Here is a 14,957-nt window from a genome sequence, read left to right as displayed (position 1 = left end):
CAAGCAATCAACTCCACAGATCCGTGGCTCTTTTAAAACGTGTCTTCTCATCTCCCTTTCCGCTCAGATGTATGGCTATTGTCCACCTGGAAAGGCCTCCCAGTGATAGCCAGAAATCTGCCACCACCACCCCTTCTGCTGTTTCTGCCATCACATTTAATTGTGTTTGCTCAACTCGAAGCCAAACTCATATGCAGTATATTTAGATGGTTAAAATAGCAGAGCGTTCCACTGTCTTCCCAGGTTATTTTCGACACCACAATTCTTGCGAATTAGTTTGGAATAAATAAGGTAAAGAGAAAAGAAGCGACATAAATTTGTTCCAGCGGCAAAGAAAACAATATCAAAATGGCAATCTGGAGATTCGCCACGAAGGAAGGAATATAGAGTGTTCCTTTTGGTGAGCTCTCTTGCAAATGCAATCACCTTCTCATTCGACAGTCTGGATTTATTTTAAAGTGGGTGAGAAAGAAAGCAGGAAAGTAACAGTAAGAAACTGTGAAAAGCACCTTTATTATTTCAAAAGATCAATGTACAATCACTGTACTTAGTCTTATAGGGCATTAAAGGTAAAGCTGTAGAACTGATATATATGTTGATTTTCTTAACCTCTAAGGAGTCTTTATTTTCCACAATGGCAAACCTTCTAAGTTGAAAAACATATATCATCATACATATTCAGGATCTCTTTTCTGAGGTCTCAGCTACTACCTATTTCTTTAAATGCCTTGAAAATCACAAATTTACAAAGGTTTGGTTAGATATTTTTGTCAGCTAACTCCATCTTACATTTTTCAACATGACTATCATTGAACAGATACAGACCCTACCACCCCAAAATTAAAAGACTTCTGAATCTGAATCTTGGAGTAAAGAACAGACTTTGTTGCTAAAGAGATTATGACTTGAATTGGATCAATTAATTAAAGACCAGTGTTCTGTGCTTTTAATCTGAGCTGAACTTCACATAAAAAAACCAGGCATTTTAAACATACAAAGCTTAATTAACCTGCTTTTCATCCAAATGAATGAATATGCACATAGATAACTTTTTACTTGAGATTTTGCAGGACACACTTCATATTCCAACATGCCTATTGATCAAACACCACCTTCAGAGAATACCTACTCTGTATTCATCTGTCAAGGGCTGACTTTTTCTCTGCATGCTTATTCCTCATTTGCTCGTTAATTAATTCAACAGATATAACTCAGAGCCTGCTATGTGCCCAAGGGCTATTCTAGGCCCTGAAGACACAGCTGGAGTTAAGACAGACAAGGCCCTATTCTCACGGGTTTTCCTTTCCACTGCAGAGGCAGGGGTAGGGGGATGTGGGGGTGAGCAGGACTTAAGCGACAATAAACAGAAACTATGATTTCAGGTGGTGATAACTCAACTGAGAAACCACAGTAACACAGACTTGGAGGATCACTTGAGACAGGTGATGAGCCAAGACCTCTCTGAGGAGGTAACACGTGCCCAGATAGACAAGACGGCACCAGCCACGGAAGCTGCTGAGAGAATTACAAGTACCCAGACTCTAAAACAGGGAAGAGCTTGGAGAATCCAAAGGGCAGGAAAGGCAATGAACCTCGAACACCAGGAATTGGAGAGACCTGTTTTGAGATGAGGGTTAAGAGTGAGCAGAAGGCCATTCCTAGGCAAGGACTCAAGCAGCCAGCCATTGCAGGGTTCTTTCTGATGCTGCAGTCAGCACAGAGTCCGCCTGTGGAACACAGGTCAGTGTTGTCTCAGATACACATATTATCGGCACCACCGTATCTCCTCTTTCGTGTACCTGAATCACCCCTCTGGGGCTCATCCCTTGATCTTTACCCACTACGAGCCTCACCTGGTCCTGGACTCTCCTCCTTGCTCGCGTTTTCACTGTGTATCTTAAACACCCGTGGCCATGCTGCCTGCCCTCTGACCTGACACTTGTTCTGACCCTCATGATTGGTCTAGGCCTGGAGTTTACATAACCTCCATGGACATAACTTCAGGTATAACCTGTCTGGACCACCTCCCACCTCCAACTCCCTACTAATCCCAAATGACCTTCACTGGTGCCTGGTCAGACACTAACACCGCTTTGTGCCAATGCTACTACTTCTCTAAGTATGTATTGTCTTTTCAACTTTCAAAACCAATGCACATCTTCCTTTGACATTCTCTTGACTGTGGAGACAGTGGCTGACTTTATTTTTTTGAGCTCCAAAATCACTGCAGATGGTAACTGCAACCATGAAATTAAAAGATGCTTACTCCTTGGAAGGAAAGTTATGACCAGACTAGACAGCATATTAAAAAGAAGAGACAATACTTTTCCAACAAAGGTCTGTCTAGTCAAGGCTATGGTTTTTCCAGTGGTCATGTATGGATGCGAGAGTTGGACTGTGAAGAAAGCTGAGTGCCAAAGAATTGATGCTTCTGAACTGTGGTATTGGAGAAGACTCTTGAGAGTCCCTTGGACTGCAAGGAGATCCAACCAGTCCATCCTAAAGGAGATCAGTCCTGAGTGTTCATTGGAAGGACTGATGTTGAAGCTGAAACTCTTTGGTCACCTGATGTGAAGAGCTGACTCATTTGAAAAGACCCTGATGCTGGGAGGGATTAGGGGCAGGAGGAGAAGGGGACAACAGAGGATAAGATGGCTGGATGGTATCACCAACTCAATGCACATGAGTGTGAGTGAACTCCAGGAGTTGGTGATGGACAGGGAGGCCTGGCGTGCTGTGGTCCATGGGGTCACAGAGTCGGACACGACTGAGCAACTGAACTGAACTGACTGAAGGATGAGAAAATCCACAGCCGAATAGTTGAGATCACTTTCCTAAGGTCAGCTCACAACAGCTCTGGCCCGAGAAGCCAGGAATCCTGTTTTCCCACCTCCATCCTGCTCTGGAGATGAGGGAGGTCCCGTCTACTCGGGGTAATCAAATCTTGAGAGAATAAGTCCACAGACGGTCTGCTTATGATGTTGAATTTGAAGGCCAGGGACAAAGGAGTTTAGGAGGTAAATAGAAAGGATTCCCCCCTCGACTTTTTTCAAGCCTGTGGATTTGAGTTGCATTTCTTTGTAAGATTATGTCCCCAGACAACATTTGCAGCACCATGTATGAACTCAACCATAGTATAGAGATGGGTTAGTATAAATTTATTACCAATTAAAGAGAGAAAAAGAAGAATAAGTAACTGACTGTTTAGTAACTCTAGGGGAGAAAAAAAAAGCATATTCAGCTAAGTTGCTCTAGGTTTTTGTCTTTGGCTCTGCCTACCAGCAAAGATCATAGGTACAAAGTATCACTTTTTGGATATAGGATAGTATCTATAATCCTCATTTTTAAAGTTCAATACTCTGTGATCTCATTTTCAAATATGTAATTTCAAATAACAACGCTGTAAAAAATTCAATGCACTATTTGTTTTTTAAATTGGCATTTCAGATAAATCCAAACGAGTCTCTCAGAGAAAATAATGGGAAAAAAATCTTCCTTACCAATTCAATATTAATCAGGTCTCATAAATAACATTCTTAAAATAAATGGGAAAGTGCTAAAAGAGATTAAAAACTCTCAGATGTCTTTCATTCTCCTAAGGCAGCTCAGTTATATTCATTGTATTCATTGTAGCTTGTGGTATGTGGTACCTTAAAATAGAATGCTTTTCATGCCATTTTTATAAGAATCTAAGAAACAGAATCTAGCTGTTCCCGTTCAAAATTCATGACCCTTTTCCAAGAGCACTGTTTTGACCTGTTACTACTTCTGGCTAAATTTGTGAGATTTCTTTTTCTCCACACATTCCTGTACATAATATCTCAGGGAAATAGAGTTTAATAGCTATCAGCCTAATTGAGGTATACCTAAATTTGTTAAACAAAAATAATATGCAATGTGGGGTAAAACACAAATCCACTGAAAAGTGAATATTATATAGAGCAAATAGAGTAAGTTTTGAAGGATGTGTTGCCCTTACAGTACCATTTAGTGCATTGGCAGCAGGCAATTCACAACTGCAAAACTTAGTAAAACACAATACGGCTAAATCTACATAAACTCAAAACGTCCCGAGTATCAGGGGGACAATGATTTATCTTTCCCAGTTTGTTTCCAGATAGTCAGTTAATACTGTGGGGCTTCCCCAGCGGCTCAGTGGTAAAGAATCTACCTGCCAACGCAGGAGACCTGGGTTTGATCCCTGGGTCAGGAAGATCCCCTGGAGAAGGAAATGGCAACCCACTCCAGTATTCTTGCCTGGGAAATCCCATGGACAGAGGAGCCTGGCGGGCTACAGTCCATAGGGCTCCAAAAGAATCAGGCATGACTTAGCAACTAAATAACAACAAACATTATGTAGCCATAGGTTCAACAGAAGACCTGGTCTCTCCTCCCACCTCTCCAAGCAACCCTGAGACAAGATAGGAGCACCTGTGAGGACTTGTGCATTAATAGGGTACACTCTGAACTACGCCCTAGCCCTTACCACCTTGCCTGCCAGGTGGAAAGCCTGCTGAGAGAAAACTCTGTTCTCGATGGGGAAGTTTCTGGATTGCTCAACTTTGTCCATGATTGGTGGGTGAGCTTCACTTGGGGTGAAATATTAGGAATACCACAGTGACCGAACACTTCAAAACTACAGTTTTTTTTTTTGGCAACAAAGCTGCCTTTAAAAAAAAAAAAAGAAACCTCCATCTGGGAAATACCAGAATCTCTCAAGATATTTTCTTATATGCACCCAGATTTCTCAAGGATGAATTGACAATTCTACTATGTCACTGTCTCTATTGTCTTTTATGAAAAATGATGCTTTATATTATTTCAAAATGATAAAATATGTTATACATCATGAAGACATATAGAAGTAAGTATAAATAAACATAATACCTGAAGAATAAAAGCAACCACACATATATATTTTATGTAAAGATGTGACAGTTGATAGGAAAAACAAGCTTAAAACTTACACTACAAGGTAAACTTGTAGTAAACTTACAAGGTTTTCACTGAAAACCTTGAAGGTATGGGGAAAAACATATTTATCTAAAACATAAAGAAAACATGTATACCTTTGTGCAAAATAAATTACATGTATAGACTCCTCAGCTGAACTATCATTATCATTTTATTGCGTTGTCCTGGGGTGCCTGTGTATGTGTGTGTGCGTGTCTGTGTGTAAAGTAATATACAACAGAGACTATAGCAAGACAGTGCCAAAATGACTGGCTGCAAAGCAAAAAATTCAATCTTGACAGTTTTACTTATATGTTTCCTCTGATTAGATCAGCTGATTTGGCTTGGCATTTTGTATGCATTCATTAAATGGTTGTAAACAAAGCCATAGTATTATAATGAATTATAATGACATTCAAGTCAATAACTTTGGGTGTTTACAATACTGAACTATTACGTACACAACATCAGAAATATTTAAAGTTCAGACTAAAATCAACCAATCTCATCTCAGAAAAAGATGTTTCTGACTTTTGCAAATGCTTACTCTAGAAAAACAGCATTCGGAAACTACACTTCAGATAATTTCAAATATGTGTGTATCTACACACACTCACATGCACCCTATGTATAAAAGACATATATCCTCTTCCCCCAGACACATCCCCCAAGTCCCCAGCCCTATTACCTGTTTTTGAGCAGTACACTGAAGGTCATCTTATCCAGTCCCAGATAATTTGGCAGCAAGTTTGACCAATTCCAGTTCCATTTTGTGATGGCTGACTGTTGATAAATGAGAAGACGCTATTGTTAGTTATTAATCAGAGTTAATATGATCAGTAAATTAAAGCTCCAGCTGTGATAGACTAACTAAGAAGGAGGGGGGTACAGAACAAGGACTTAGACAGATAGCATCAATCATGTCCACAGAAGAAGGTTTTTATTCCAATAAGACAGCAATTAATTTATAAATCCATTTGGGGATGCAGTCATTATTTATAAAAATATAAATCAATTTCTTCAGTCATTATATTCTTCCAACTGCTAATGGAATTTGCCCAACAAGTTTCTCTGAAAGAGGGACTCTTTGTATAGTAAAGCAAAATAACTGGCAACTTTTCCATGTATCAGTTTATAGGTTTCTTTTAGTTCCCAGAAGTTTGATTAAAAAAAAAAAGATGGAAGTATTGATACTCTGGCTCAAATTCTAAGACACAGCTTAATTAGAGATTGATATTAATGTTTTTGGTTAAGAAAATGCTTTAAAGGGGAAATTATAAGGACCCGTAAGTATAAATAACATAATTCTTTTTTTTCTCATCTAATAGATAATTTCACAATAGAGAAAGGAGAAAAATTACTGTGAAAGATAATCTCATAATTCAGAGCTGAATACAACATGCCATTTATTTAAATGAAGTGAGGATAATTTAACAGCTACAATGATTATTTATGGTTGGAGGAATCTAATGTACAATACAGGAAGGCAGCTAATAAACTCAAACTTATGCAATATATTTGGTTTTTAAGTATTATGGATGCTTATTCCTCTTAAAACTAAATAGTTTTGATAATATGAGTCCAGGCTAGTGTTTAAAATCCAACAAGAACTATGCCCTGTCACCTGCTGATTAATGGAGCACTACAATCCTGTCATAGAGCAGGAGAATTCTGCCCCGGGTTGTCAGCATTTGAAGGTCTTATTCTACTACAGTATTGATGAATGTAGACGAGGGCTGTAACAGGCATGGTAAAAATATTATCTGCATTCCGAATTAGGCCATTGTTTTAATTCTTATTTTTGTCAGAGCTCTAGGTCAAGCAATCCTTCTCTTCCGCCCTGTTAGTTCCAATAGTCTGTCAGGAGGTTACTGGAAAAAGACACCAGGAGAATGAACAGAGCAAAAACAACTTTAGGTTTCAAGTACTTCGGCATGAAGATGATCTTTTGACTGTTACTATGAAATATGCAGCTTAAATGATAGCACACTCTGACATTGAAAGATATGTGGTGTTTATAACATGGACTTTATTCCACATATACTGACTTTAAGATCACTAACAAACTCATTTTAAATTAGGGAATGTGTTTAGGGTTATAAAACAGCTAACTGACCTCATGCCACTTAACATAGGAGCTCAGTGCTCTATTTATGATCACTTTTAAGGTATCTTTTAATTTACCTGATAAACGAGATAAATTTATAAAGATTGCAAGGTATTTTGTGAGTTGTATCTATCGAGGGAGGGTGGAACCGGCCATGGAGAGGAAGATTTTAAGGAAAGCTGGATTTCTCAAGCCTCTCGTAGACACAGTCGAACAGATGTTCCCTCCTCTGCCCACAGTGAACTGACCGGGTCAAAAGTCAAATTTTACAGACCAAACAGATGAATCAGTTTGACAAATAGAAAAGAAGGTAAAGTAACCTTTCCAAAGTCAATCTGCACAGACCATGCAAACAAGAACAAGACCTTTTGCGTGCTCATCAAAAAAGATTTTGAGTAAATATTCAAACACAAAGCACTTTTTTTTCTTACTTGTGTAAAACAAAAAAAGGCACACAGTTTTAATGAAATTTACCATTTAATTTCCACATACCTGATCAAGCATGCTTCTACTGAACACTTTGTACACATGGAAAGGGTTAAAAGCAGAGGGCTGATCTTCCACACTCCTCAAGGTCGTCTTTAAAGATTGGATGGGTAATGGCTTTTCCTCCGAACCATTCATAGAAAACAGCTGTTCTTTTAAATATCCCTTCAAGGGGAAAAAAAAAAAAAACCAACTACAAGTTGTGATGGTAGGAAGCACATATTCTCTTTAAAAATAAACTGGTCAATATCCAAATCTATGCTTCCAGCACACTTGCTAGATTAGAGTATTACTTGCCTCGAGACAGATTACATTTTCAGAAGAAACATAGCAGAGTACATACCAATCAGGATTGCAACAAACCCATCAAAAACAGGTTCACTTAATACATAGGAAAGATCAGAAAACTGTTTAACAAATTCTCACATAATGAATGCATGCTTGATTGTACCAGAATCATTTTAATCGGCATTGTCTTGTCATTACTTCACATGTTAACGTGTCTGGGTTACCAAAACTTAACTCAGGAGCTTGACTATTCACAGAACAAGATTGCTCATCCATTCATCAAGCATAGTTGCTACCTACTCCATGCTCAGCAGAGTGCTGAGTACTCTGATAGGTCACTGCAAGCAGTCTCCCTCTATGTAGAATGAATTATAATGTAAGCTCCTCAACTCTGGTTTCATGCTGTGGACTGAAAATTATCACGGTTCAATAGAAGCTCCAAATATGTAATTTTAATTTTATCCTCCAGCGACAGCTTGGGCCAAAAAAAAAAAAAGTCAATCCACTGTATTTTACTCTATTTTCCATCCACAAATAAAAAGGTGAATAACCCCAATCTGTATTATAAGACTCCTCCTGGAAAAATGATAAATTTAAAGGACTAAAAGTTTCCTACAAACTACCAAATACTTACTGTTGTTAATAAACAAGTCATTTAATAAATAATATAACAGAAATGTCCCTGTGATTTTTAGTGTGTCACAATATAAAGTTTTCTTCAAGCTTAGGGTTAGGACTTAGGTTCAGAGAGTCAGATGTGAAAACACCTTCAGAGGTTATCTTGATAACCGTTGCTACTCAAAGTCCTATGTGTGGGTCAGTCAAATAAACCCTACCTAGGAGCATGTTAGAAAAGCAGAATCTCAGGCTCCACCACGTCAGAATCAGCCTGTTCACAAGCCTCCCTCAACTGCGCTCGTGACAAGCATCTTCAACTACCATTTGGACTTTTATGCTCCAACACCTTATCTTTGAAGTGAAGTGAAGTCGATCAGTCGTATCCGACTCTCAGAGACCCCATGGACTGTAGCCTACCAGGCTCCTCCATCCATGGGATTTTTCAGGCAAGAGTACTGGAGTGGGTTGCCATTTCCTTCTCCAGAGGATCTTCACCACCCAGGGATCAAACCCGGGTCTCCCGCATTGTAGGCAGATGCTTTACTGTCTGAGCCACCAGGGGAATAGAAACTTGTTTGAGAATAGAAACTTTATCTTTACCTCAAAGATAAACGCTTAAAAACTCACCTCCTCTCAAAACTTCCTGTCTCTCAATGGCACCTCTCTGCTGGGTTAAGCCTCTGACCTTGCCTGCTTCTGGTTGCTTTTAGCAAAAATGTGAAGAGTTGGTGTCTTCTTATTTACTTGAAACAAATGTGTTAACTTAGGTTTTTAATTTGACCATACATAATTTGGATTCAGGGGCTTCCCTGATAGCTCAGCTTCCACTCACCCAGGCCTGTACCTGTATATGCTCTGTATTTAAACTGCTTTCAAATACTATTTAGCAGCACCCCCAAAAGTGCTAAAGACATGATGTCACTCATCAAATGCACAAACCTCATGGTGCAATTTACCTACAGTATAACAATGCTTCACATAAAAGCAGCCCTAAGTGTTCCGCTAGTCACTCAGTCACCTTGTGTTATTTGCGTTTCCTGCCTGGACTGTTTAAGCAGTCAAGGCTGAAGCCTCCCTACTTTGATTCTATCTTCTACTCACATTATGCCTCTTACCTCTCAGCCCTGCATCTCACTCAGCAAAATAAACCATCAAATACTGAGCCTGCTTTCCCAGCTGATAGACCTTGCCATAACGCTTCAGTCGTGTCTGACTCTATGCAGCCCCTTTGAACTGCAGCCGGCCAGGCTCCTCTGTCCATGAGATTCTCCAGGCCAGATTACTAGAATGGGTTGTCATGCCCTCCTCTAAGGGATCTTCCTGACCCAGGGATCGAACCCTGGTCTCCTGCATTGCGGGCAGATTCTTTACCAGTGAGCCACTAGGGAAGCCCCAACAGTAAGTAAGCATATTAAGTTGGAAAGAAAGAAAAACCTTAACTTGGAATTCAATTGATTAAGATGTGGCAATGCCCTCGCAGAGAATCTTAGGTACGTCAGATCTCATAGCGTAACTGCTCAGAAGCACTTCCTCAGACTTCCACAAGGAGAAAACGGCCTTTCAATTTCCTGACTATAACAGGTGGCTGACAGCCAATGAATACCCGACTTAACTTTTGTTGATTTTGCTTACGGGTGATTTCCTAATCTTTTCTGTCTTCTTGGAACTTAGGAAAACAGAACTATCCTATCAGGGTGGCTATTTAAACCTGCCATCACGGTGTTCAGAACCATGGTAACTCAACCTTACCAAGGCTCTGAGGGTACTCTGACTAAAATGTCTGTTCCTCTGTAACCACCACAGTTACTTTGGCCAAACTAGGTGACCAGTGAAGACCATGACGTCATGCCCACGAAGACCGTGACTTCGCAACGGAGGTCTTTCAGTTCGCCAGACTTCCTGCTCTCCCCAAAGGGAACCCTCAGACAAGCTGTGAGAGCTCCTCAGCAAGAGTGAATAGGTGGAGTTCCTGGGTTACCAATCCTTCCTTAGCTCCAGTTCCTCCAGAAGCGGGACCCTTTCTCACAGCACAAAGGCCTCCTGCTCAGGTGATCATTAATACCTTGTTACGTCACCTGTTTTAGGTTGAGTACCTCTCTGAAGGCCAGAAAACAAGATTTACTTGAAGCAGCTTTCAAATAGATCATAGTAAGGAGAACATTTATGTAGCTGAGTCATAAAATGCTGTGGTAGAGTTTAATTCACTCCTTGGAAATGTATGTTTTTTAAAAGCCTACCTCAGTGAGATAAAATGCTATATCTTAACATTATTCATACTACACAATTTTTATTATGCCAAAAATGCATTCAGTGTTTGCAGACATAAACATAATTCTACTTCATATTAGATGTCACATGTGAATCTAGATTGATCTTGTGCTTAGTTGCTCTGTCGTGTCCGACTCTTTGTGACCCCATGGACTGTAGCCTGCCAGGCTCCCCAGTCCATGGGGATTCTCCAGGCCAGAATACTGGAGTGGGTCGCCAAACTGGCTTCCAGGGGATCTTCCCAACCCAGGGATCGAACCTAGGTATCCCGCATTGCAAGGCAGATTCCTTACCATTTGAGCCACCAGGGAAGCCCATGGATACTAGAGTAGGTAGCCTATCCCTTCTCCAGGGATCTTCCCGACCCAGGAATAGTACTGGGGTGTCCTGCATTGCAGGTGTATTCTTTACCAGCTGAGCTATCACGGAAGCCCCTGAACCCAGATTATGTATGGTCAAATTAAAAACCTAAACTAGCAGACCTGTTTCAAGTAAATAACAAGAGATCAACTCTTCACATTTTTGCTAAAAACAACCAAAAGCAGGCAAGGTCAGAGGCTTAACCCAGCAGAGAGGTGAATAAGCATGACATTGGTTCTAATCAGCTTCCCTGTATTAACACATTTGCTTAGGTTAATCTAGTTGCTACTGAATACGGTTTGATATTCTTCCGAAGTTTCTCATTACGTCTAAGAAATCTTCAGCTTCACCAACACAAACATGACGTCTGCAGGAGAAGAGCTAAAAATCTCTCTTCAGAAAATTCTTCATTTCACAAATACCAGATTTTAATATCAACTTGATGGTCACAAATACACAATTCCCAAACTACACCTTTCATCTCTACCATTTCGAACTGAGTTGAGTTTATGAGCCGTGTTATTGTTTAAACCATATAAATAAAACCTACAATGTTTCGGTGAAGCCTCTGCTGTACAAATGCAGAACAGCCAGGGCTGAATAGATTCTATTAATAATGCAATATTGAGTTTGGTATTGACTTTAAGAAGTATTATCACCTCCTTGACTAACCCTTAGCTGCCAGCAGACGCTGCCTCAGGCCAGTACACACCTAATTGCTCGGTAAAAAGGCCGTTTCCCTACCTCATTGAGCCGCATGATGTGATAAATTTGCCTCAGGTATTCGCTGCCACCTGGTTTGTGGCAGATATCCAGGACCATCATGTTTATTTTCTGCTCAGTCAGTTCAAGAGCGATATCTCCTTCTTCTAAGGCTGTGCTTTTCTCTATTGTCATAAATGCACTAAATACAAAGAAAGAGTATTAAGTATCAGTGTAAGGAATTGTAAAGATGGAAAATAATCAAAGAGATTGAGTGTGGAGAGTTCGATGTAAATCTGATATGCAAAGCACCCAGAAAGACTTTGCTCAAATAGGTATACCTTCCCCAAACAGCGGGCGGCTCCCATAAACAGCGCCTTAGAACTAAGCACATGAAAGCATTTTAAAAAATTGAACCGTTTCTTTTAAAACATTTCTTTATTGCATTATACTCCGATCTATAAAACATTTTCCCATTACTGCAATTGTTGAAATTGCTATAATCGTGGGATGAAAACAAAACATTTCTTTTTAAGAACGAGTAAGAAATGATTTGTTTTTTCTCTTTGAGGATAAGGAGTATCTTTGATGCCAGAAATAGCTTTGGTATTCATCTTTTGTAGACTCCTCTTTACACCTGTCTTAGACACATTAAAGACTAATTAAAGTGTCAAAAGGGGGAGCCTATTATGCTAAATATAGGCTGGATGCTTCCTGGAGGAATGCTTACCACTGGGTATTTTAAATTGGCCTTTTGACACTTGTTGCCTTTTAAAAATACATGCCCTCCCTTCTGTTTCTTCCAGGTAACAGATACTTAGAAAAGTCACTACTCTGCTTATCCTTCCAGGAAAAGGGTCTCCTGTAAGCACAGCAGGAAAGTGCAAGTTATATGTGTGAAACGTTTCTTTTTATAAGAATTCATAGGCTTATTTTTGATTTTAAACATTATTCACATTGTAGTAATGGATGACTTTTTTTTAATTCTCACGCTATACCAGTGCAAAATAAATCACGATACTCAACTTACATCATATATGTTTCACACTAATTTTCTTGTTACAAGTGCTATTAGGATCATGTTAGGCTTTGCAGTCTAAGTATTCTTAAGAAAAAGCATGGTTTTCCACTGTTTCCCAGACTAAATGAAATTTACTGTGGTGTAATCAGCTATATACTGCAGTTCATTACTGAGATTTTGCCATGATTATAAAATTAGTTCTGCTAAGAGTCAGTGCCGCTGACCTGAAGACTGAACCAAATGATACCCAGCTGCTGGACATTAACTTTCTTATTGCTTCCACATGTAGCCTCAAAACATCCTTCTTTAAAAAAAAAGTTTATGATCCTATAAGCCTTGCTAAAAAAAATGAAACCAAATCCTACTCTTAAAGATATCCATTAGGTAGACTAAATCTTTAAACAAGCAAACAAACAGAAAAGACTTTTGTGCAATAGTAGAAGTTTGTAAATATCTTTTTTGAAACTGCATACAGGCTGCAAGCAAAATTTCTTGTCGGGTTTTGTAGAGGCTGACATTGAAAAAGTTGAGGCCCTCTGACAAAGGAGTGTCTCAGTGTCAGCCCCTGAATTGTATCCTTTCCTGTCCATCACTGTGCAGGTGAAGCAAATGATTGGATTCAGTCAATGCTATGATTAATGAGTTCCTCTCTGGATTTGGGACTGCCTATCAATCATGTCATTAGGGAGAATGTGCCCTGAAAGAGGCAGACCTTAGCCAAGGAATAACTGCATTAATCTTAATCTGTATATGCACCCAGCCAGCCAAGTCAGGGTCACCATGATGAAAAACAATAATCTTCAGCTCGACAAATTACTTTGCAAAGACAGACATTTCTTTACTTTTTTTTTGGCCTGTGTGTTCTCCAGAATCTAAGTTGACTGTTTACAGCTTGAGTGTTACTACAAAGTGAAGGTTATTTTAATGAATAGTAATGCTTTCAGGCAGCACACAAGACAAGCACTGCTTACAGCTGCCGCCTTTCCACTGCAGTTATGCTCACAATTTCCATAAAATCAAAGTTAAAGCTGGGTGCAAGTGAAAGAAATCTGGCTAAATGATATTGTGTGGATCCAAGATAATCTTCATGAGGAATTAAGACTTCAGTTATCGTAACAGAAGAACTATTTTAGTTTAAGTGTTTATATTCTCATGTGAAAAAGTACCGAAGGTGTTGTCCTGTCCAACTCTGCAACACTGTGGACGGTAGCCCAGCAGGCTCCTCTGTCCGTGGACTTCTCCAGGCAAGTATACTGGAGTGGGTAGCCATTCCCTTCTTCAGAGGATCTTCTCGACCCAGGGATCAAACCCAGGTCTCCCACATTGTGGGCAGATTCTTTACCATCTGAGCCACCAGGGAAGTGCTGCCAATACTGGAGTAGGTTGCTATTCTCTTCTCCAGAGGATCTTCCCAACTCATGGATTGAACCCAGATCTCCCACATTTCAGGCAGATTTTTTACCATCTGAGCCACCATTTTCAAAAAATATTACAGTAAGGTCAAGGCAACCCTCCACCTGTATACAGACATCATGGTTTAAAATACATCTTCCTCATGGTATAGATCTATGAACTAAATGATCATCTATCTGTGAGAAATGAGTAGAGATGGAAGTTCATGTGTATATCAGAAAATTAACTTAAAGGCAAAGTCGGGATGAAGTGTTTCTATACCACTCAAACCCATAAGTGATTACCTCAAGTCTGTTACTATGTCAAATTTAATTCTTTCCCAAATAAATGAAATAACTTTTAAATCTGGATTTTTTTATATTGAAATTATTTGAGAAATTGAGAAAGACATAGCACTGTGCTAATTACAAGCTACATAAAGTGTATTCAGAATTTTTGAGGGCTGTAAAACATTTTTTAAAAGTTAATAAAAATTATTTTTGATGCAAGTTGCAACATAAAACTAATCAGCCAAATATTGGCTAAACAATTCCCTACTGCAGAAAATATCAGATGTGTTGGTGCTGTTTATAAAATACTTAGGCTAAAATCAACTTTCAAGGAAAAAATTTCACTTCTGGATTTCTGTACGTAGCCCAGCGTATATTAGAGACATTACTTTCCACTGATCTTATTGATAGTCTCCTAATTCAGCAGTATCATAAATCTAACTTTATAATCAAATCCACTATTTTTACTCTG

General features: G+C 39.3%; 1 protein-coding gene across 2 annotated transcripts in view; it reads right to left on the bottom strand.

Annotated features, from left to right (window-relative positions):
- KIAA0825 (KIAA0825 ortholog) overlaps positions 1-14,957 on the bottom strand; it is a 397,136-nt gene that overhangs the window by 197,548 nt on the left and 184,631 nt on the right. For both annotated transcript variants that reach the window (XM_013965785.2, XM_018050038.1), the window contains exons 17-19: positions 11,825-11,984; positions 7,553-7,711; positions 5,642-5,736 (exon numbers count right to left, since the gene is read on the bottom strand). In XM_013965785.2, coding sequence (XP_013821239.2) covers positions 5,642-5,736; positions 7,553-7,711; positions 11,825-11,984 — 414 coding nt within the window. The remainder of the gene's footprint in view (positions 1-5,641; positions 5,737-7,552; positions 7,712-11,824; positions 11,985-14,957) is intronic.

The sequence above is a fragment of the Capra hircus genome, chromosome 7, assembly GCF_001704415.2.
Source record: "Capra hircus breed San Clemente chromosome 7, ASM170441v1, whole genome shotgun sequence".
NCBI classification, from domain to species: domain Eukaryota; kingdom Metazoa; phylum Chordata; class Mammalia; order Artiodactyla; family Bovidae; genus Capra; species Capra hircus.
Note: the sequence above shows the minus strand (reverse complement) of the source record. Positions and strands in the feature narration are given on the sequence as shown.